A 22,946-nucleotide genomic window follows, 5' to 3' on the forward strand; every position below is an offset into this window, starting at 1 on the left:
GTGTCCTTTGTAGGGACATGGATGAACCTGGAGAACATCATTCTCAGCAAACTGACACAAGAACAGAAAATGAAATACCGCATGTTCTCACTCATAGGTGGGTGATGAACAATGAGAACACATGGACACAGGGAGGGGAGCACTACACACTGGGGTCTGTTGGGAGGAATGGGGGAGGGACAGCAGGGGGTGGGGGGGAGAGATAGCATGGGGAGAAATGCCAGATATAGGTAAAGGGGAGGAAGGCTGCAAATTGCACTGCCAAGTATGTACCTATGCAACTATCTTGCATGTTCTTCACATGTACCCCAAAACCTAAAATGCAATTAAAAAAAACAAAATTAGAAGTCCGGTTGAGGCAGGAGAATAGGACCTGGAGGTAGGAAATCAAAGGACTTTCTAGGACTAAATCAAATGAAACATTTCCTCAATGACAGGGAATATCCTATTTACCAAAGCCACACGCTGAGTAACATCCCCTCCATTTACATAGGGTGCATAGTCATTACATAGTCATTTATGAGTAAATGACTTTGTAACTTTAGTTCATCCTCTTCATTTACATAGGGTATACACCAAGTAACCAATGAGAAGCCTCTAGGGAATACTGAAACCCCAGAAAATCTGTAACAGAAACTCTTAAGCCCTTCCACAGGGCCTGCTATCATGCTGTAGAGTGTTCTTTCATTTTTGATAAATCTCTGCTTTTGTTGCTCCTTTTTTTTTGAGACCTAGTCTCACTCTGCCGGTTGATGGAATACAATGGCATGATCTTGGCTTATTACAACCTCCGCCCTCCAGGTTCAAGGATTCTCTTGCCTTAGCTTCCTGAATAGCTAAGACTACAGGCACATGCCACCACACCTGGCTAATTTTTGTATTTTTAGTACAGATGGGGTTTCTCAATGTTGGCCAGCTGGTCTCGAACTCCTGACCTCAGGTGATCCACCTGCTTTGGCCTCTCAAAGTGCTGGGATTACAGGTACTGTGAGCCACTGCTCCCGACCTGTTTGTAGATTTTGTTCAGTTCATGATCAAGATGCCAAGAAAATGGCCACTCTCTACCGGTAACACAGTGAGTACTAAGTATGGGTTCTCACCACCCAGGAACCAGTTTTAGATCTTTCCCCTTCCCATCATCTCTGAAGGCACTTGTGGCAGTCATTCCATCTAGTATTTCTGGGGCATTAGGACTGCTGAGTCATAATTAGGAGTGGGGCATCCACAGTGGAAATTTTGGGTCGGCTCCGGAGAATGTCAGGGCACGAGGAGCCCTTAACCTGCAGGATGCTCCATGGACAATGTGCAGGAAGCTGTATCTGGAGACATCACCAGAGGGTTACCAGAACTTTCACAACCCTGGGAATCTGAAATTCCTATTGGAATAGACACAGAGCCTGTTCTCTTTTGTGTGAGATGCCAGGGATCTTCCATTTGCCTGAAGGCAGTGCTAGATAATCTCTTGATCCTGTCTCCAACCCTAGGTCTGTTTTTACTGCTGTTTTGTTTTTAATATCAGCACCTTCCCCCCTCCATAGCGCCTCTCCTAAGCTAGGCCCCTTCCAGTTCAAGTGGCTCTCATCTGCTCTCCCTGAGATGAAGAGAACTGTTTTTCTCCTCAGGGCTGTTTGGCCACTGAGACCTCATATGTCTTTAAACCTAAATGTTTTCAGATATTCTTAACCCCTAAATGTGTTTTCGGTTATTCTTGAGAATACAGGAGACTTAATAACAATGCTCCTACTGTCTTCAAGTTATGCAAGGGAAACATCTTAGAGCAGAGAGAAAAATTTGATATTTCTGCTAAACAGGCCATTATTTCAAGTGGTCATCTTTAACAAACTCATGTAGTTTTAGAATTTCAATATTCAATATGGAATATGAGTACATTTTTATTGTTTATAATGGATTGTAGGAAGGCTAAAGTTAACAGGTGACATTTCACAGTTGGCATCTGTGGCCCTCAGGTGTTCTCAGAGGCTTTAGTTTTTTTTTTCTCATTCCATAAATGTGCTGCTCTGCACTGCTGAGTACCAATGATTCAAAAGATCTTCATTGGTTGATGAGCTGGAGCTACATCTATAGGGCTGAGGTCTGAAAGTCCAAGCTCTGTTGCACTATTAGCCCTACCAGCATTTCCTCTGCCCTGAGCCTGCCCTTCTCCTCTGAGCCATTCATTCTCAGACTACCACCAGCTAGTTTCACAGGTGGAGGCAACTGCAGGATTTCAGATTGGGGAAGTTATCCCAGCCTTTTCTGTCTCCAAGTTGTTCTGTCTTCTCATACAGGAGAGACTTGCTCTTTGAGAGGCTATAATAATGAATAGAAGACATTAAATAAATTTTAATAGACAAAGTAAGCAAACATTTTACACATATCCTTTTGCAAGGCAAAAGGTAGCATAACCAAACAATAAAATTGCAAATTAAAATTGGTTCATTATTGGTAATTAAAATATTTTTTAAAGTACACAGTTCTATGATAATAAGCTTTAGAATCTGTATAAAATAATTATTTGAAAAATAAAAATGTCTAACGTTCACCAAAAGGCAGAAACATTTCACAAGAAAAACATTAGAAGATATGCAAAATTATTTTCCACATATTGATGCTTTTCAAGTACTGATGCTTGTGGTGCCCCAGTCGTCTGAATGAGTTCTGCAGGTAGAGGTTGGCAGAGAGGACAGCCCAGCTGCGCCTTGCTCAGGGAGGGCTTAGGGGCCTGGAAGAGCTGTGTGAGTAAAGCCAGAGGGGTCTGAGAAGACAGGTACTTTACTCCTGCACTGGGGTCCCTAAATAATTTCCCAGGTGGCTCTCTCTGCCTGTGTAAACAAGCCTTGAGGATATGACCCTTCCCCACCTTTGTTACCCCCTTCTCTGTTTACACAGAGCTCTACACTCCCGTGGAAATATTTACATATTCTTGAATGCACTAAACTTGCTCATTTTTCTGTCCGAGTCCTTTCTGCCACCCAGGGGCACAGCTTAGCTGAGAGTGAGGCACCAGAAGAACGCCTAAGATTTTCCAAAAGTGGTGATTTTTCTACCATTAATATATGTTGGTTGTGTGAAAAAAACAATCTTGGAGCTTGGAAATCACTAGGCTAAAGAGAAAAGTCAAGCTGGGAACTGCTTAGGGCAAACCTGCCTTCCATTCTATTCAGTTATCCCTCTGCTCATTGATACAAATGCATATCTCACTGACTTCTTTGGAAAGGCTAATCAGAAACTCAAAAGAATGCAGCAGGTTGTCTCTCACCAACCTGTGAACTGAAAACCCCCTCCCTGCTTGAGTTGTCCCACCATTTCAGACAAAATCGATGTACAGCTCACATATATTGATTGATGTCTCATGTCTCTCAAAAATGTGTAAAACCAAGCTGTGCTCTGACCACCTCAGGTACATGTCATCAGGATCTCTGATGGGGGCACATGTCTTCAACCTTGGCAAAATAAACTTTCTAAATTATCTGAGCTCTGTCTCAGATTTTTGAGGATCACACTAGACAGTTGTTAAGAAAATAACAAAAAGAGATTAAAGACATGACATAGTTGCATTTCCATTGAACTCAGAGAAATGAGTTTTTAAAAAGGAAAAAAAGTGAGGAAAACAAATCATGAAAAATTGAATGTTATGCACACAGAACTGATGGACTAAGGTAATCTACACAACTCAACTCATGCTTAACGAATCTGTCTAATGCTTTACTATTGTAAATGAAAGAGTATCTGAGAAAATTCTCAATCAATTTAGGAAATTCATTTTGCTAAGGTTAAGGACGCACCCATGACACAGCCTCGGGAGGTTCTGACAATATCTGCCCAAGGTGGTGAGGGCACAGCTTGGCTTCATACATTTCAGAGAGACATGAGACATCAGTCAATATAAGTAAATGTACATTGGTTCAGTCCACAAAGGCAGGACAACTGACGCAGGGAGGGGACTTCCAGGTCATAGATAGATAAAAGACAAACAGGTTGCATTAAATAACACAGCAAAGTAAGTAACCAGATATTCATTTGTCTCACCTGAGCAGAGGGATGACTTTGAGTTCTGTCTGGAAGTGTGTAGCTGATCTTAGTAGCTGTCTTTTTCTGGAAGAGAATAGGAGGCAGGCTTGCCCTAAACAATTCCCAACCTGCCTTTTTTTTTTTTTGGTTTAGTAATTTTTGGGTCCCAAGATTTTTTTCCCTTTCACACTATCTAAATGTATTAGTTACCAATATTGAAATAAGGAAGAGAAATCTGGAAGTGTTAGGTTGGACAAAAGTAATCGCAGTTCTCACCATTATAGGAGTTTAATGGCAAAGGCCATGATGACTTTTGCACCAACCTAACAATAATTGACTCCCTTAAAAGTAGTCAAAGCATATTCCATAGGTATTGGATGTGAATACTTTCTATGGAAAAGCTGTTAAACTTCCAACAAGTTTACAATTGTCCCGCCTGGGAATTGTCCTTGATTGCCATGCATGAGTCAGACGGAGAGGCCAAAAGGGAAAATTGTACCTTCTCAGGCAGTTTCCAAAGCTGGCATCTTTTGATATGCATCGTGCTCTACAGGACGTAGAAGACTAGGATTGTTTCGATGCATGCAGCACAGAAAATGAATCTATCAACTTATATTCCTCATGAAAACAGAGCATGCTGTTTGTGAAGGCACAAATGTGGGGCCATCCTGTGACCAAAAGAGTGGCAAGGTTTCTTGTTCAAGGTTCCTCCTCATTAGCTTTGATTTCAAGGTTACCTCAGTTTCAAAGCAGCCCTTTCTGTCCGGGGCCCGAACTCCTGATTTAATACTTACAACTAGTGGTTCTCAGCTTCAGATTCACATATAACTTACCTGGAAGACTTTTCATTTTTAAATAATGTTAATCATATGCATGTCACGTGCAATAATATGCACCCATTTACAGTGCACAGTTTGATTAGTTTTGAAAATGTTTTACACCTGTGTAGCTACCGCACAATGGAGATTTAGAACATTTCCAACACTCCCCAAAACTCCCCAAGTCCTTTGTAGCCAACTTTTCTCACTGCCATCCACCTCTCTGCCACCCACCCTCCATCTCCTAGGGGGTGACGTGGTAGTTTAGTAGGTGGCAGGCAAGTGGATCGTTGAAGGATGAGTCAAGTTGGTAAACTGGTTCGAGGAACCATATGCAACCATGAAAGTGGTAGGAGAAGAGGATTTGGGTACTTTAGCTGACCTGGGAGGCAGAAAGGGTTAAAACAGGGCTTTTCAAACACAGCACTGTTGATGTTTTGGAATGGATAATTCTTTGTTGTGGGAGATGTCCTGCACATTGCAGAATGCTTAGCAGCTTCTTTGAACTATACCCATTAAGATGCCAGTAGCATCCCCCTCGGGGAACTTTTTGGAAACCCTAGCGTGGGAGAAGGTCAACACGGGTACTTCAACCATATCAGGAGGCTGGGTCCAAAATACCAGTTAGCTGTTCAACCACATTCCGATACTGCTTGCAAGTTCAACAGACACTAGGAAACAACTTCCAAAAAGAGAAAATTGGGTGACTCATGGTCACAAGCCTTCTCCCCACTCAGAACTAGGATGCAATCACTCCGCAACTCAGAATTACTTGGGGATGTAAGCCCAGGCAGCCCTTTCCAACCACGGCAACTGTCTCGGGTCCCCTTCCACCCTTCCATGCTGTGGAAGCTTTTACTTTTGCGTGCTCAATAAACCGCATTGCTGCTCACTCTCTCCGTCTGCCAATGCTTGTCTGGAGCTGGAAGGAACACTCACCCTGGGGGTAAGGCTCTCTGCTCGATTCTTCGAGCAAGGGAAGCCAAGAACCGGAGCCCAGAGTCCATGCTGGGCACAGAAAAGGCCCTCCTCAGGGCCATCTGTGAACCCTACAACGGCAGAGCCAGTTACAGTTATAACAACCAGATATCTCTTCAGACATTGCCAAATGTGCCCTCTAGTGCAGAGCCTCCGTTCTGCCCTTGAGAACCACTGGATTAAGAGAGCATGATTTTCTGTCCACAGGTTCTACAGGACTACGCAGCCCATTTCACCTGGACGCTCCTTGCCCTTCCCTCTTCCTGACAGCCCTAAAAATTTCACTTTCGTTTCTCAGCCAGTTCCTGCTCAAGAGGGAGGGACTTCTCACGAACCTCATTTGTTGTTGAATGAATCCCGACCACACCTACCCTGGCTTTTCTTCACCTCTTCAGCCAGGACCCGAGATTTCCGTTGGCCTGAAGGTGTGTGGGGAGGTTTGTGGGGGGTAGAGGGTATAAGACTCCAGGAGAAAAGTTGTGAATGAAGTTGGGGGAATTTGATTTGTGGACCCTGCAGTGTTGGGAGCAAAGGCTAGCTTGCAGCTTCCTGCTTTGAGTGCACTGATCTGCTCTCTGACCGCAGCCTACAGTCCGGGGAGGGACAGCCTTAAAGGGAGTGTTAAAGAGGCCGCAGGCCTCCTTTGTTTTCTGGCCTGACTTCTTTTTTTTCTCCAGGCTGAATCTGTTTCCATTCCTTCCTATTCCATAGTCTTGATTTTCTACCTTGCAAAGGAAACTGAATTCTCTCTCTCTCTTCTTTCTCTGTCTTAAAGAGACCAACAACAAAACAGAAACGAAAACAAAAAGAGATGAACAGAAGATCTCTTCTTTTCCACCCCTTCTCTCTTCTCAGAAGGTGGTGAGAGGAGGTCTGTTTTCCAAGCCTGTGCAGGCCTGAGCTCCTAGTATGCGGCTTTACATAGGATGGAACCAGAGGGGGGCATGACCAGGGGAAATATTGAAGCGAGTTCTTTCACTGCCCTCCTGGCAACCATTAAGGCGCTTTCGGTAGCCATCCTCACATATCCTTCATCCTCGGCCTGCCAGAGAGCAGCAGCTTGAGTGATCTGACTGCTGCACACCACTCTGTTCCCCCTTGCCCTGTGTCACTCTGCAGCTGGTCTCAGGGCTCTCCTTGCACGTCCCTGAACATACCTGTTTACTTTTACTTCAGTAACCCACATGCCACCAGCGTCTTCACCTGTCTTAGATCTTGTTCCTCATCATTCTTCCTCTTAGACACACCTGTGCATTGATTTCTAACCTCAATTTCTTATTGTTTTTCTTTGCTCAGAACTACTTAACAGAAGTTGTTTATTGTGGGCTCAGAAGGCACCCACAGATTTAATCTTCTTGTTAAGAATTTGACATAGAGTATGTCCTATCTTAAGCTCGCTTGTGAGCAATTTGTACCTTGATTGGTATGTTACAGATATTCTGACACATGCCATTCTGGCCTCCGCTCTCGCCCTTCAGAGTTCACTGTAACTGCCTTTCTTTGTCTCTGCCTTACTCCTGGGTAGAATCCATGTCTGCCTACATACTGACTGTCTCCCAGATGCATCTAGTCAGGCACAAGGCCCAAACATATGGGATAAAATTGATTACAAAGCAGGCTGCTGGTGTGAAAATGTGCAATTAGCATCCATTCAACATTCAATAAATAAATGTGAAATATACATGGAGGTCTACATTTTAATTAGAAAGCAATCATAGACCATATCACTAAATGATAGTGTACACAGGAAAATGACTAATACTATGGAGTAATATCTTTAAGAAGTTAAATTAGGGTAAGGACTCTGTAAAGACCTCGTAAAGTCCTTGCAGCTGTAAATAGTTTTTATGAAAGTTTTAAATAGATTTCATTGTAAGAAGACTACATTTGAATAGAATCTTAAGAATGTGAGGAAATTAAGGCTTTAGTGGTTTTTCCCTGGGCTTAAACGGAGAGCAGTGTGGATATGGAAGATTGAGATTGGAGTGTGCAGAGAGAGGAATAGAAGATGAGCTCTGAGGATTGAGGCAGTGGGAAGGGCTGTGTGATGTGGACCTAACTGGACCATTATGAAGTCTGGCCTCACTCTGGATGGCATGGGTTTGAATAGAAGAGTGACATGATTGACATCTGCTTTAAGGTGATCACCCTGTCTACAGAACAGAGATGAGAATGGAGAGAGAAGAGCAATGATGGCTGGGTGCAGTAGCTCATGCCTATAATCCCAGCACTTTGGGAGGCTGAAGCGGGTGGATCACCAGAAGTCAGGACTTTAAGACCAGCCTGGCCAACATGGTGAAATCCTGTCTCTACTAAAAATACAAAACTTAGCTGGGCATGATGGCATGTATCTGTAATCCCAGCTACTTGGGAGGCTGAGGCAGAAAATCACTTGAATCCGAAGTGAGCCGAGATCGTGCCACTACACTCCAACCTGGGTAACAAGAGTGACACTCCATCTCAAAAAAAAAAAAAAAAAGAAGAAGAAGAAGGGCAATGATAGGATCAGCAAGACTAGTGGGAGAACAATTTCCTGAATTCAGGTGATTTCTATTGGAGTGGTGAGAGTTGAGGTGGTTGGAACTAATTTGAAAACAACTCAGCATATTCGCATGAAGTAACAGAAAAAGACAAGATTACGAGTTGATTAATAAAAATGATTCTGCGTTAAAAAATAACTTTTTGGAAATCTATTGACCAGAACGCGTCAGCTCTTGGGGAGAGAGTCATTATTGTGGTATAGATTGAGCCCTGGACTCTAAGGAATAGCTGAAGCAAGAACTCTGTGCACAGAGGACTGAGGAGGAGATGTTGCGATGTTTCTGAGTTCTCCCGGCCTCTGAATGTCAACACAGGCTTACTTTCCTTGTTGGCAGTTTCTGACTAAGGAACCAGAAGAATTGTCTAGGAGATTGTCTAGAAACTTGAAAAGACATCCTCCCCTAAAAGTCACTCTTAGAGACACTCTAATTTTACTATCTAATCTGCAGAGAGACTTAGAGTTTGCATTATCATATCCAGGTGTTAGGAATCCAGATTTTAGGAGAAGACTCAAATGAAGGGTGCAGTCATCTGGCAGCTGTGGTAACCAGGCAACCTGGGAGTTCTGTTAGGCTGAGAGCCCTCATGTTCCCTTCTCTACCTCCCTGACGACAGCTGCTGGACTTGGGCCCCACTGAGAAGTGATGGAGTCATTTCTCACATGCGGGACCCTGGCTGCTCTGCACTTTTCTCATTGTTTTGCCACTGTGGTGGCAGCAGCTTTGGCATCAACATGCAGCCTCACCATGAACATGAAGTCCCAGCCCATGGCAGATGCATGTTCTACTACTTCCTCTCCTGGAGGCCCCTGCTATTTCTCACTATTGATTGGATACGTATTGGAATAAAAGATAAAAAAACCCCATGTCTGTGGTTGGCTCATAAGTTTTAGCCATAAACAAGGGTGAATATTATATCATGTAAACTCCTGGTCTTGCTAGTCATCAGAGCCTGGTCTGACTCATGGTCATTGTAGCCAGGGGCTACCACCATATCGCTTTTGTGTGACTTTTAGTATCTATGCTGTTGGCTGGATTACACTCGCCAGCTAACTTTCAGCCTTTTTTCCTATTTAAGGTCTTTTGGTAGATTGTTAGAGGAGTAGACAGGTCTCAAGGCCTAGATTTATCTCCATAGAGCTTTCATCGTGCCCCACCCTTTTGCCAAGTGTGGGGAAGATTCCTGGATTGTCACACTTCACAGATCTTTCTTTCACTTTCAAACCTTTTCAATTGTATTCGTTTCCTAGCACTGTTGTGACCAATTATCACCAACTAGATGACTTAAAACAATAGGGATTTTTTTTTTTTTTTTTTTTTTTTTTGAGACGGAGTTTCGCTTTTGTTACCCAGGCTGGAGTGCAATGGCGCGGTCTCGGCTCACCGCAACCTCTGCCTCCTGGGTTCAGGCAATTCTCCTGCCTCAGCCTCCCGAGTAGCTGGGATTACAGGCAAGTGCCACCATGCCCAGCTAAGTTTTTGTATTTTTAGTAGAGACGGGGTTTCACCATGTTGACCAAGATGGTCTCGATCTCTTGACCTCATGATCCACCTGCCTCGGCCTCCCAAAGTGCTGAGATGATAGGCATGAGCCACCACGGTCAGCCAACAATAGGGATTTTTATCACATCTCAGGAGTCCAGAAGTCCAAAACCAAGATATCACAAACTTGATTTTTTCAGAAGAATCTATGTGAGAATCAGTTCAATTCCTCACACCTGGCGTCTGGTGGTTTCTAGCCAACTCTGGCATTCTTTGGCTTATATCTGTGCTGCTCCCATCTCTGCCTCTATTGTTACATGGCTTTCTTTCCTGCTTGTCTTTATGTCCTCTCCTCTTCTTATAAGAATACAGATCGGCCGGGCGTGGTGGCTCAAGCCTGTAATTCCAGCACTGTGGGAGGGCGAGGCGGGTGGATCACGAGGTCAAGAGATCGAGACCATCCTGGTCAACATGGTGAAACCCCATCCCTACTAAAAATACAAAAAATTAGCTGGGCATGGTGGCGCGTGCCTGTAATCCCAGCTACTCGGGAGGCTGAGGCAGGAGAATTGCCTGAACCCGGGAGGCAGAGGTTGCGGTGAGCCAAGATCGCGCCATTGCACTCCAGCCTGGGTAACAAGAGTGAAACTCCGTCTCAAAAAAAAAAAAAAAAAGAATACAGATCATTAAATTTTGGGCCTGTCTTTATCCAGTATGACCTCATCTTAACTTGATAACATCTGCAAGGATGTAATTTACAAATAAGGTCACATTCACATAAGCGAACTTATTTTTGTGGAGGGTATAATTCGGTCTACTAGAGCAAGTATCAAAATGTTACTATCTACTGACATCTACCCGTTTTCCTTTTGCCTCACGGTTTCTTGTCTAAACCAACTTTAGGTTCTGAGAATTGGCATTGTATCACCATGCCACCACTCTGTGGTATTACCCGCTGACTGACTACAAGCAATAATTGTAGGTTTGTTTTGCTATTTGGACTCATGCAATTTAACTCCGCAGGGGGAATACAGGACAGGAGACACAGCATGCAGGCAGGCAGGGCCGCTTCAGGTAAGCTCTCAGTGAGGATTCTTATGGCAGTACAAGACCAAGTGGATTTGTGTGAAACTGGCATAGCTTAGGTAAACCTTACATCAACAGACTGGTTCCCTTGTAAAGACCATGAGTGTGGCTTCCAGGGCCCTACAGAGAATGTTTGGTACAGGATTCTCAACCATCTTGTGGAAGCTGGGGTCTATGCTTACCAAAACAGAACAAATTAATATAATTAATATAATATAATATACCAGGGGAAGGTGATGGCTATGCCTTTTTTATAGAAAGAAAGGACTTAAGCCTAATAACCTTTTTTTCCCCTCATGTCTAGTCTGGCTTCCAGTCTTATTTCCTCTACCTCACTCTATATCTCACCCTCATCTGCTTTTCTCTGTTAACTCATCCTGCATCCTCCCATCCCTGCCCTCACCTCCTATTCATTGGAAAGAGACTGGCGCTTTCACTTCATTTAGGAAGTGTCACATATCCAGGTTCCTCCAGGTCCATGTGATGCCAAGGGTTTAGGGCTATTTGCATACCAGCCACACATTCAAAAACTTTTGAAGATGGTATGATGGTTTGTCCTTGAATGGGGCATTTACTTACATGATTCTTTCTACCTAAAATATTTTTTTCTTTCTCATTTTGTATTCCTTTCTCATAATTCAGCTTTCATTTAAACTCTTATTTATCCAAGCAAGATATCTTGGATAGTCCTGTATTTGGCAAATTATTTGATTTTCCAAAAACATATACCTCTATATGATGGTGTTTTTTTACACCTACCATTTTACACTTTATGAATGATTATATGATTAGCTTCTGTCTTCTTTAGGTGATTATTTACTTCATTCTGGTAATACCATCTGTTCATACTCAACTTTGGATTTTAATCCATTTCCTGGATTTTAATCACTGAAGATAATGTGTCTTCAGTGAGAATTTCCTAAATAAACAAATGAATAATTGGCGTTCAATTAGTGGATGTGGATTTAACACAGACAGGACCTCATTGCTCCAAAATGTGGTCTCCCCTTATATGTTGGGATATCTCTCCCATGACCAACAGCCATCTCATTTGTATTTCTATTCCTCAGTGATCTGACATTGGTATGAATCTGTAATCTATGTGTAACTCAGCTGGTTACATGCCCTCCCCCAACAAATACACACCTTTGAGTTCCTATTATAACATGCTTTCAGGCCAAGATAAAATCAATCACACCATCTACAAACACAAGACCCCCCAGAAATTCCCAACTTACCTGGTTTCCTCTATTTCTACACTCTTAACACTGGATCTCAATCTACTTTTTTCAGGCTTTACCTCTGATTTTCTTTGTTTAAATAAGTGGAGTAGCATGGAGACCCCTGAAAGAGAACCCTGAGATTATTATGTTCAATCCAATTCTACCTATAAAATTGAATGATCTTTGTAAGTCCTTTGATTTTATTTATTCATCTGAAGAAAGGAAGTACTCTTACTTTTTCTTTTTTGAGATGGAGTCTTGCTCTGTTTCACCCAGGCTGGAGTACAGTGGCGTGATCTCAGCTCACTGCAGCCTCTGGCTCCCGGGTTCAAGCAATTCTCCTGTCTCTGCCTCCCGAGTAGCTGGGATTATAGGCACACTCCACATCACCCGGCTAATATTGTATTTTTAGTTTCACCATGTTGGCTAGGCTGGTCTCAAAATCCTGACCTCAGGTGATCCACCCATCTTGGCCTTCCAAAGTGCTGGGATTACAGACGTGAGCCAGAACACCCTGCCTCTGGAGTACTCTTATTGCTCAAGGATTTTTGGAGGAGGAACAAATAGGCCAAAGTCATTTATAAATTGAACTGGTAAGTAAATCTCCATATTGCAGTCATTGCTCTTTCTGTGGGTATCTCTGGGAAGTGTGTGAGCATATGGGAGGACTCTGTGTGGGTAGGTGTGTTAGGAGGTGAGCACTTCTTCACTGGAAACCACATCTGGGACTCCACAGTCCAGCTATTGAGGAATTTTCAAATAATGGAATAAAAGAAAAAGAAACACTGGGATCCAAAGTGGCTCCTGCCGGATGTCGTGGTGCTTGCGAAGGTGAGGTCATGAGTTCAAGGCTAACCTGAGAAACCTTACAAGCTCACATTGATTGGCAAAAAAAAAAAAAAGAAAAGAAAAGAAAAAGAAACACTGATAAGAAGGTTTTAGTCATCTATGGGGAGATGGGAAAGTTTTTAATATTTTTATCAAACATTGTACTTCACTGTGTTCTAAACACTGGAGCTATAGCAGTAAAAAAAAAAACAAAAGTACCAAATTTATGTGTGGATTATATTTTAGAAAGAAGAGGTAGACATTTAAAGATAGACGGTGATAATAAAAGATACAAATGTACACCGAATAATGAGTTTGTGGTGGTGCTATAGTTGTTTGTCTTAGCAGACCCTTCTGATAAAGGGACTTGTCAGGAAAAGTTGAAAAAAAAGTGTAAATGGAAGTCATGCAAATAGCAACAGGATAATTCTAGCAACGAACAGGTGCAAAAGCCTTGAGGCGTTAACAGCTTGCCCAGACCACCTTCAGACATTTTTGGTTTCTCTTCCTCATCTTTTTTGTTTTTCGGTATTGCAGTCTTGGCCAGTCTTTGATGTGTGTGCACTTATAATGCTTTTTATTTGTACCATTCTTATACCATCCCCTTTCAATCTTCTCAGCCATCCAGGGGTCTTCAAGCAAGAAGAGAGAACCTCAGGAGTTAGAACCAGAAGACGCCAGGGAAGCAGTGCAATGGCTTCAAAAATCTTGCTTAACCTGCAAGAGGAGGTGACCTGTCCCATCTGCCTGAAACTTTTGACAGAACCCTTGAGTCTAGGCTGTGGCCACAGCCTCTGCCAAGCCTGCATCACTGTGAACAACAAGGAGGCAGTGACTAGCTGTCCTGTGTGTGGTATCAGCTACTCATTTGAAAATCTACAGGCTAATCAGCATCTGATCAACATAGTGGAGAGACTCAGGGAGGTCAAGTTGAGTCAAGACAATGGGAAGAAGACAGATCTCTGTGATTGTCATGGAGAGAAACTTCTACTCTTCTGTAAGGAGGATAGGAAGGTCATTTGCTGGCTTTGTGAACGGTCTCAGGAACACCGTGGTCACCACACATTCCTCATGGAGGAAGTAGTCAAGGAATGTCAGGTAGGGCCCTAGATGGAGGGACATGGGGCAGAAGACGGTAGCTGGTGGAAGTCTCACCTTTCCATCCTTCTTTACCCCTCGTGGTACCATAGTCCTGAGTCCTGTGGTCTTCTCCATGCACATCTTTCACCCTGTGCTCAGCTTCCAATGCCTGGGGTACATTTCTGGTTTTCCTTTCATTTACATACCAGATGATCCTAGAGTACAGTCTCTTAGCCAAGGGTGAGAGATTTTTGTCTTTTCCTTTTTCATTATATGAGTGCTAAATTCTTTCCCAAAGTTAGCTTTCTTGCTTCTCTAAGCAGGATAATTTCTGAGGAACATTGTGGATTGAATGAGGAAAGAACATTGATAAGAGGAAAGGACTTTCCTTTGGCAGGATAAATACTTACTCTCAGGAAAGAGAGAATCAGGCTACTCCTCCTGAAGGGGTAGTGATTTTCATCACCAATGAATAAACAATACATTCATCTCTTCAAATTTTTCCCCGTGTCATAGATTCTAATCACCAGCTTTACAGTTACGGTAAATTGCTCTTTTCTCGCATCAACTTGATTTCTTTCCTCTTTGTTCTCTATCCAGATACGGAGAAAGCTTATAGCTTGACTCTGGTGTGATTCCTTTCTCGTAGGAGAAACTCCATGCAATCCTCAAGAGGCTGAGGAAGGAGGAGGAGGAAGCTGAGAAGCTAGAAGCTGACATCAGAGAAAAGAAAACTTCCTGGAAGGCAAGAGGAGATTCTGAAGGATTTCTGAGACAGGAATCTTGACAGGACCTTAATCCAAGGGGGCCTCATTATTTTTGTTCCTTGACATTGCATGAGTCCTGCAGCCATTTGATTAGTTCTCTTCTCTGTCCTGTCCCTGCTGGGGATGAAGGCTGGACAGTGGACATGTTACAATTACACACACATACCTAGTACTGAGCACAAAGATAGACTCTATGATGAGAAAGGCTAGCAAATACTGTGTTCCATTACTCTTTTCCGATGACACTCTGCTACTTCTGGTGGAAACCACTAGATTAAGGACTAAGGTTTTCCTCAAGATTCAAATTAGGAGTATGGTAAGGAAGGCAGTCATGAATATCCAGGAAACCTGTATAGAAGTTAAGACTTACTATGTTTTACATTTTATCTCTTGGCCTAGATAAGACAGTTTGAGGTCATTGCTTTGGTAGGTACTGAAAAAAAATAGTAGGAAAAAATAGCTTCCCCCAAATACTGTTGCTTCCTTTCACTACCTTGCTGGTTTGAACTCCCTACTGGCTCCTAATCCCTGACACAATAGGTTCTCAGCCTGACAAACTTATTACATCTCTCCTTGTCCATCCTTGCAGTATCAGGTACAAACTGAGAGACAAAGGATACAAACAGAATTTGATCAGCTTAGAAGAATCCTAAATAGTGAGGAGCAGAGAGAGCTGCAAAGATTGGAAGAAGAGGAAAAGAAGGAGCTGGATAACTTGGCACAGGCTGAAGATGATCTAGTTCAGCAGAAGCAGTTGGTGAGAGAGCTCATCTCAGACGTGGAGTGTCGGAGTCAGTGGTCAACAGTGGAGCTGCTGCAGGTAAGAAGGATTGCTCAGTCTGAGATTCTGGAAACACAGTTTGTTACCTTTCCTTCTGTGTCCTGGGGTTCTCATTCTGGTGGTGACACTAAGGGGTTTCTTTGGCCTTGCAGTGCCCGTTTATCATCCATTCTAGATGTCATGGATGTAAATGAATATAGGCATTCTAGGGCAATGTCGCACTGTTATTTATGAAGTAAGGGAATACACCTGACCTTGCAGAGAGGATTCATAATATCTAGTTATAGTCACTAGGCCCCTGTTAAATGTGCTCTAGTGTCAGGTTTTCTCAGTCTTCTCTTTACTCAGATTAGTCACAGGTAAACACATGATGCATTTTCAGGTTTAAGAGCAAACACATTTAAGAAATGTGTTCTATTTAAGTTTAAAATATACTTATTTGTTATTGCAGATGTTCCCTGTTAATTCTTTTTAAACATGAAGTGATGGGATATTGAGCCTTTTGGCGAGAGAGATGGACAAATATCCAGACAGACCATGTTTCCCTTTCTTTGATAAATTTCTAAATATTTCATTTTCACGTCTTGGAATGAAGCAGGGGAGTAACTGGTTTTCATTTGTTGAATTGTTTCCTTTGTCTCTGGTGCTTATATCCCAGATTTCTTTTCTACATTTTTCCTCTTGTCTTCTTCTTTTTGTTTAAATTTAAGATTACTCTGGAACAGAGGTTCCTAAACATATTTTGCACTCATTAGGATGGCCACAATCAAAAAAGATGGACAATACCAAGTACTGGGGAAGATGTGAAGAAATCGAAACCTTCTTGAATTGCTAGTAGGGATGTAAAATAGTAAAGCTACTTAGAAAAACTGCTTGGCAGTTGCTCAGAAACTTAAAGGCAGTTCTCACCGTGGCCTAGCCATCCATTCCTACATATATACCTAGAAGAACTGAATACATATATCTGTGCATAAACTTATATATGAAAGTTCACAGCAGTATTGTTCAAAAATAAAAACAACTTAAATCTCCTTAACTAAGGAATGGATAAGGAAAATGTGTTATATTCAAACAATGTAATGTTGTTTAGCTGTGAAAAATAATCAAGTAGTAATACTTGCTGACATGGATGCACCTTGAAAACATTATGATAATTGAAAGAATGCAGACACAAAGTTCTTTTTGCATGATTACATTTATATGAAAGTTATACATAGCAAATCCATAATACAGAAATTAGATTAGTGGTTGTCAGGGCTCTGGGGAAGAATAAATAGGAAGTAGTTGCTAATTAGTGCACAATTTCTATTTGTAGTGATGAAAATGATCTAGATTTTCTATGCAATGATGGTTGCACAATATTGTGACTATATTAAAACCTGTTAGGCCGGGCGCGGTGGCTCATGCCTGTAATCCCAGCACTTTGGGAGGCCGAAGCTGGTGGATCACAAGGTCAAGAAATCGAGACCATCCTGGTCAACATGGTGAAACCCCGTCTCTACTAAAAATACAAAAAATTAGCTGGGCATGTGGCACGTGCCTGTAATCCCAGCTACTCAGGAGGCTAAGGCAGGAGAATTGCCTGAACCCAGGAGGCGGAGGTTGCGGTGAGCCAAGATCATGCCATTGCACTCCAGCCTGGGTAACAAGAGCAAAACTCCATCTCAAAAAAAAAAACCTGTTAAATTATGCACTGTAAAATGCAAATTTTATGGTATTTGAGCTACATTTTAGTAAAAACAAAAACAAAAATGTTCCATAGGCCCTTTTTTATAGTTCTTCCATAAGCTCTTCACAACCCTTTGAATCGCCACCTTCACAAAAGAACACTGTGTTTATGTCATTTGTCCAGGCATTTGTCCTATTTAAGTGAGTCTTAGTTGCTATCTGGTCACTTGGAATTTTAAAAAATATTGGAATATCAAAAATTATAAATGCTGTAGGATTAACATTTCACATCTAGATGGCAAATGGATTTTTTTTAATGTTGAACCAACCTTGCATTTCTGGGGTATGTTCTACTTGGGCATTAGTTATAATCTTTTTGCTGGATTGCTGGATTTAATTTTCTCATATTTTTGTTGGAGAATTTTGTATTTATATTCATAAGAGATAGTGGCCTATGTTTTTCTTTTCTTGTGATGTCTTCAGTTCTTTTATCAAGGTTATTTTATCAGGGTAGGATAAGTCTCCTGTAATGAATTAGGAAGTGTTTCCTGCTCTTCTATAATTTTGCAATAGTTTATGAAGTTTTGATATTACTTCTTTCTAAACCTTTAGCAGAATTCACCAGTGAAGCCATCTGGGTAACTCCATAGGAAGTCTTTGATTTCCAACTTAATCTCTTAACATGTTTTAGGCCTATTCATATTTTCTGTGTTTTTTAATCAGTATTGATAGTTTCTATATTTCTAGGAATTTGTTTATTTCATTTAGATTACCTAATTTGTTTATCATTTTTATAGTCCTTTTAATTTCTGTGAGGTCAATGGTAATATCTCATCTTCCATTCCTGATTTCTTTTTCTTGGTATGTCTAGCTAAATGTTTACCAATTTTGTTGACATTTTCACATAACTCACTTCTGATTTTTCCATTTTTCTATTGTTCTTCTTTCTTTCATTAGTCTTACGCTAGTCTTTATAACTTTGACCCATGTTTTCTCTTTTCTTTCTAGGACGTGAGTGGAATCATGAAATGGTGAGTATGGATGGTCAAAAGTGGTGCTTGTGAGTTACAAAGAAGTGTTGTAACTATTAGTTAGTCAATCAGAATAAAAAAATCTCCCAGAGTAGTAAAATTTGGATGTAGTATTGTCTTAAATTGCTGGTCCCAGATGAAGATTTGAGTTTTCCATAACTATTAAGAATGGATTCAATCCTATAGTAGTAATTTCAGTGGTTGAAGTTCAGAGCTAGAGCCAGAAAGGATATTAAGGATGAGAGCTTTTACTATCAGACTCCTGTGACTTGACTCGTTTCATTTACCCTCTGTCCTGTATCCAGCCCTGGATTTTTTGTTTTATATATGTTTGTTATATCACATACAGCACCTTGTCAAATCCTAAAATAGGGCATGGAGATAGCTCCTTTATATTTACTTTGCATATTCAGGAAAAAATGGTACCAGATCATTATGCAAGGTTTTCTTTCTTTCTTTTTTTTTTTTTTTTGAGATGGAGTTTCACTCTTGTTGCCCAGGCTGGAGTGCAATGGTGTGATCTTGGCTCACCGCAACCTCCGCCTCCTGGGTTCAGGCAATTCTCCTGTCTCAGCCTCCTGAGTAGCTGGGATTACAGGCACATGCCACCACGCCCAGATAATTTTTTGTATTTTTTTAGTAGAGACGGGGTTTCACCATGTTGACCAGGATGGTCTTGATCTCTTGACCTCATGATCCACCTGCCACGGCCTCCCAAAGTGCTGGGATTACAGGCTTGAGCCACTGCGCCCAGCCCACAAGGTTTTCTTTAGATTTCCAAAAGCAGACTTGAGCTTCAGGATGGTGACTTTGACTCTGGTGACAATAATTGATCTCTGCCTGTTCACACACTTTAGAAGCTCCCATGGAAAAATGTAGTCCTTGTGTCTAAAGTTGCCAAACCACTTGGAAACATCAAGTTTCTTCCAAACACATAAAATTCTAAGCGTCTTTAGTTAGGTAGTCATAACTTCTGCTTTGCCAAGTGTTTCTGTGTTTTAGAGAATCTGAAATCTCAGATGTGGCCATACCACTGGAGTTCAGGCTTTGAACTAGGGCATAGGCTCACAGGCTTTCCCTGCAGAACCCCGTATCACAGTCAGGATCTGCAGCTTGATTTGCCCAGAAACCCACATCTCCAGCCCTTCCCAGAAGATCCACTGAGATGCAGTGAGTTTTCCACATATCACATACCGTTTCTCATGATAGCAAAGTCTTTTCCTATGCATTATTTCATCCAATTTTGTACTGTTTCCATTAGATATCAAAGGAGGGTTTAATTATTTCATTTTTAAGGAAGAAACTGCTTTCAAGAAATGAAGACCTTCTCCAGGTCACACAGAGGATAAGAGGGAAAGTAGGCACGAACACGTTTCTTCTAGCTCCAGGGTCAGGCTCTTTCTTCTCTCCTCCTCAGACTCAGGAAGGAGGGTTCAACTGCATCAGTGATGTGAAGGAGATGAAACCAGTGGTGTGGGAGTGATGGACACAGGATGAGAGATGTGGGGATCAAAAAATTTTTGTCATCCCTAGGAGTGAGATCTGGAGGCTGAGAAAGCCAAAAACTCTTTCCCAGAAACTGAAGACTGTATTCCGTGCTCCAGATCTGAGTAGGATGCTGCAAATGTTTAGAGGTGAGGAGAAGCAGATAAAGACTGTGAATGTGGGATTGTTGTGGTGTCAGGTAATAAACTGTCTAGGTGGGATGACTTAAAATTGAGGACAGAAGTGAGGAAGGAGGTCAGAGAATAAGGAATATTCTGTGATAAAGAGGATGTGTTTATATGTAAAAGAAAATGGCTAAGTCTCTGGTTTATCTTTTAAATCACTAGCTCAAAGCTTCACGGTATTCCCTTCCCCTGTCCCTACTCTAAACAATAGGTAGGTATCAGTGTTTACTCCTTTGTTTCTAATTAGCATCACTGAATCTTTTATTATTTCAGAACTGACAGCTGTCCGATGCTACTGGGGTAAGAAAAAGTTTCAGTCTTTAAATAACTGTGTTCCAGTTACCTTTCAGAGGTTTGTGGTTTGTGGTTTCAATGATATCCTCTAATCTTAGCCTCATTCGTTCTCAGCACCTCCCAAAACATTTGCATAATACATTTCTCCAGTGTTTTACTCCTCCCATAATTCATTAATGCACATTTTTCAGTCACTTCCCAAGTTCCTTCATAAGGTAAACTTACTCCATATCTGTCACCTAATCATATATATCACATAGATGATTATATTCATATACATATATATACATTTTTTTTCTTGCAGTGGATGTCACAATGAATCCAGTCAACCTAAATCTGAATCTTGTCCTTTCAGAAGATCAGAGAGAAGTGACATCTGTGCCAATTTGGCCTTTTCAGTGTTATAATTTTGGTATCTTGGGATCCCAATGTTTCTCCTCAGGGAAACATTACTGGGAAGTGGACGTGTCCAAGAAAACTGCCTGGATCCTGGGGGTATATTGTAGAACACATTCCCGCAATAGAAAGTATGTCATTAGAAGATGTGCAAATCATCAAAATGTTTACTCCAAATATAGACCTCTATTTGGCTACTGGGTTGTAGGGTTACAGAATAAACGTAAGTACAGGGCCTTTGAGCAGTCTTCATCCTCTGATTCTGAGGTTTTGACTCTCTCCATGGCTGTGCCTCCCTGCCGTGTTGGGGTTTTCCTAGACTATGAAGCAGGCATTGTCTCATTTTTCAATGTCACAAGCCATGGCTCCCTCATTTACAAGTTCTCTAAATGCTGCTTTTCTCAGCCTGTTTATCCATATTTCAATCCTTGGAACTGTCCAGCTCCCATGACTCTGTGCCCACCAAGCTCTTGAATTTTCTCATTTCTTCACCTACAACCCTTTGTCTTGACTCATCTCCTGCATCTGACTCATCTGCAACATTCAGACCATTGCTACCTTGTGGTCCCCCTTCCTTTCTTTAGAACTTTCATTCATCATTGAGATGTACAGTATATTTGGCTTGAGTTATAAGAGATGCTTATTTATTCATTGACTCTTTTTCATATTTTCAGAGAAAGTTACCTAGTCCCTCTTCAAGGCACAGCAGTATTGATATAACATCCTCGCCTTCTCATTTCTCTGTGTTTTGCTTTATCACTGATGTGAAGAGGCCCAGAGCCTGTTAGCCACCATCCATGCTACCTAGGTGGTTCATAGGAACCACCCCATGACCACCACCAACATCAACTAAAGGTTCTTGCAGAGTATGTCAGTGTGTTGCTCAGGATACCCCAGGTACATCAAGGAATCAAGGAGAGAAAAATCTAATCAATATGTGTATTCAGAGAGAAGATTTTATGTCCAGAGTATTTGAGCTCAAACCCCGTCTCTTAATTTCTAATCATGTTGAATACTTTCTCATTTTGTTACCTGAAATACAAATTGTGATTTAAGCCTGCACCTGACATTTTGGGCTGGATAAAAAAAGAAAAAAAAAGACTGAATCTAACTATTAAGATCATTGTGTAAAACTAGATGTCTCTAAATGTAATGCACCAATGTAGTGTCTGGAACATAAATATTTGCTCTCGTGATTAAAAAGTGTAAGCTGTGGTAATGTCCTGTGCAATCGTTTTGTGCCCTACAGAGGAATAGTAGTTGATTTTATTGAGGTCTCATTTTTCAGGTTTCCAGACTCCACTGTCAAGACCACTCCAAGTCTAATTTTGTTTTGTAGAACTTTTTATACTGAGAATAGGGCTTTTTTTCTTATTTTTATTGTACATATTTAAGATATATGTTATGATGTTTTGATATATATTTACATGGTAAAGTGATTACTACAGCCAAGTAAATCAATACATCCGTTATATCATATAGTTACCGTGCGTTGGGGGGAGCAGGTGATAAGTTCATATAAAATCTACTTTCTTAGCAAATTCCCAATATACAATACAATATTAACTATAATCCTCAATATGGTTGGGATTTTGGTTCTGCTCAAATCTCATGTTGAAATGTAATCCCCAATGTTGGAGGTGGGGCCTGGTGGGAGGTTGTTGAATCATGGGGGCCTCATGGATGGCCTAGTACCATCCCCATGGTAATGAATACATTCTTGCTATGAGTTCATGGGAGATCTGGTTATTTAAGAGTGTGGCACTTTCTCCCCTCTCTCTGTTGTTCCCACTCTTGCCAGTGATGTTCCTGCTCCTGCTAATGTTGGAATAAAAATTTTGTCAAAAAAATTTTAACTTAGTACAATAATAAAAAAGTGTGATAGGCCAGGTGCCATGGCTCATGGAGGTAATCCCAGCACTTTGGGAGTCCAAGATGGCAGATTACATGAGGTCAGAGGTTCAAGACCAGCCTGGCCAAAATGACAAAACGCCATCTCTACTTAAAATACAAAATTAGCTGGAAGTGGTGGCGTGCCCCTGTAATCCCAGCTATTCGGGAGGCTGAGACATGAGAATCGCTTGAACCCAGGAGGTGGAAGCTGCAGTGAGCCGAGATTGTGCCACTGCACTCGATTCTGGACAAGAGCAAGACTCGCTTTAAAAAAAAAAAGTGTGAAAAAAGTGGTTTGTTATAGATCACTAAAAAATTATGAAACATTGTTACACAATTCAATGCTAAGTTTTAAATCTCTGTAAAATGAATGAGTTAAAATTAACCTTACAATCAGGAA

The 22,946-nt window shown here is 41.5% G+C and overlaps 1 protein-coding gene and 1 long non-coding RNA gene across 9 annotated transcripts; one reads left to right on the forward strand and one right to left on the reverse strand.

Moving 5' to 3' along the window:
* Positions 1–1,833: 1,833 nt before the first annotated feature.
* On the reverse strand, positions 1,834–6,369 carry LOC144577991 (uncharacterized). 2 transcript variants are annotated; one of them, XR_013522894.1, is made up of 3 exons: positions 6,179–6,369; positions 4,030–4,095; positions 1,834–2,310 (listed from the first exon to the last, which is right to left on the reverse strand). It is a non-coding gene; the product is annotated as an uncharacterized LOC144577991 (long non-coding RNA). The 2 variants fall into 2 exon arrangements; XR_013522893.1 differs by lacking the exon at positions 6,179–6,369 and adding an exon at positions 5,769–6,081.
* TRIM34 (tripartite motif containing 34) lies at positions 6,150–21,867 on the forward strand. Of its 7 annotated transcripts, none has more exons than XM_035265596.3 (9): positions 6,150–6,232; positions 12,551–12,731; positions 13,587–14,064; positions 14,696–14,791; positions 15,403–15,633; positions 18,271–18,293; positions 19,827–19,927; positions 20,237–20,263; positions 20,562–21,867. In XM_035265596.3, the coding sequence occupies exons 3-9, from the start codon at positions 13,660–13,662 to the stop codon at positions 21,125–21,127; spliced, it is 1,449 nt and encodes a 482-aa protein (XP_035121487.1). In that variant the 5' UTR covers positions 6,150–6,232; positions 12,551–12,731; positions 13,587–13,659; the 3' UTR covers positions 21,128–21,867. The 7 variants fall into 7 exon arrangements, with proteins under 7 accessions (XP_035121487.1, XP_035121490.1, XP_054097961.1 ...); XM_035265599.3 differs by having other exon boundaries at positions 21,328–21,867; XM_054241986.2 differs by having other exon boundaries at positions 12,594–12,731.
* Positions 21,868–22,946: the final 1,079 nt, after the last annotated feature.

The sequence above is a fragment of the Callithrix jacchus genome, chromosome 10, assembly GCF_049354715.1.
Source record: "Callithrix jacchus isolate 240 chromosome 10, calJac240_pri, whole genome shotgun sequence".
Classification (NCBI taxonomy): Eukaryota; Metazoa; Chordata; class Mammalia; order Primates; family Cebidae; genus Callithrix; species Callithrix jacchus.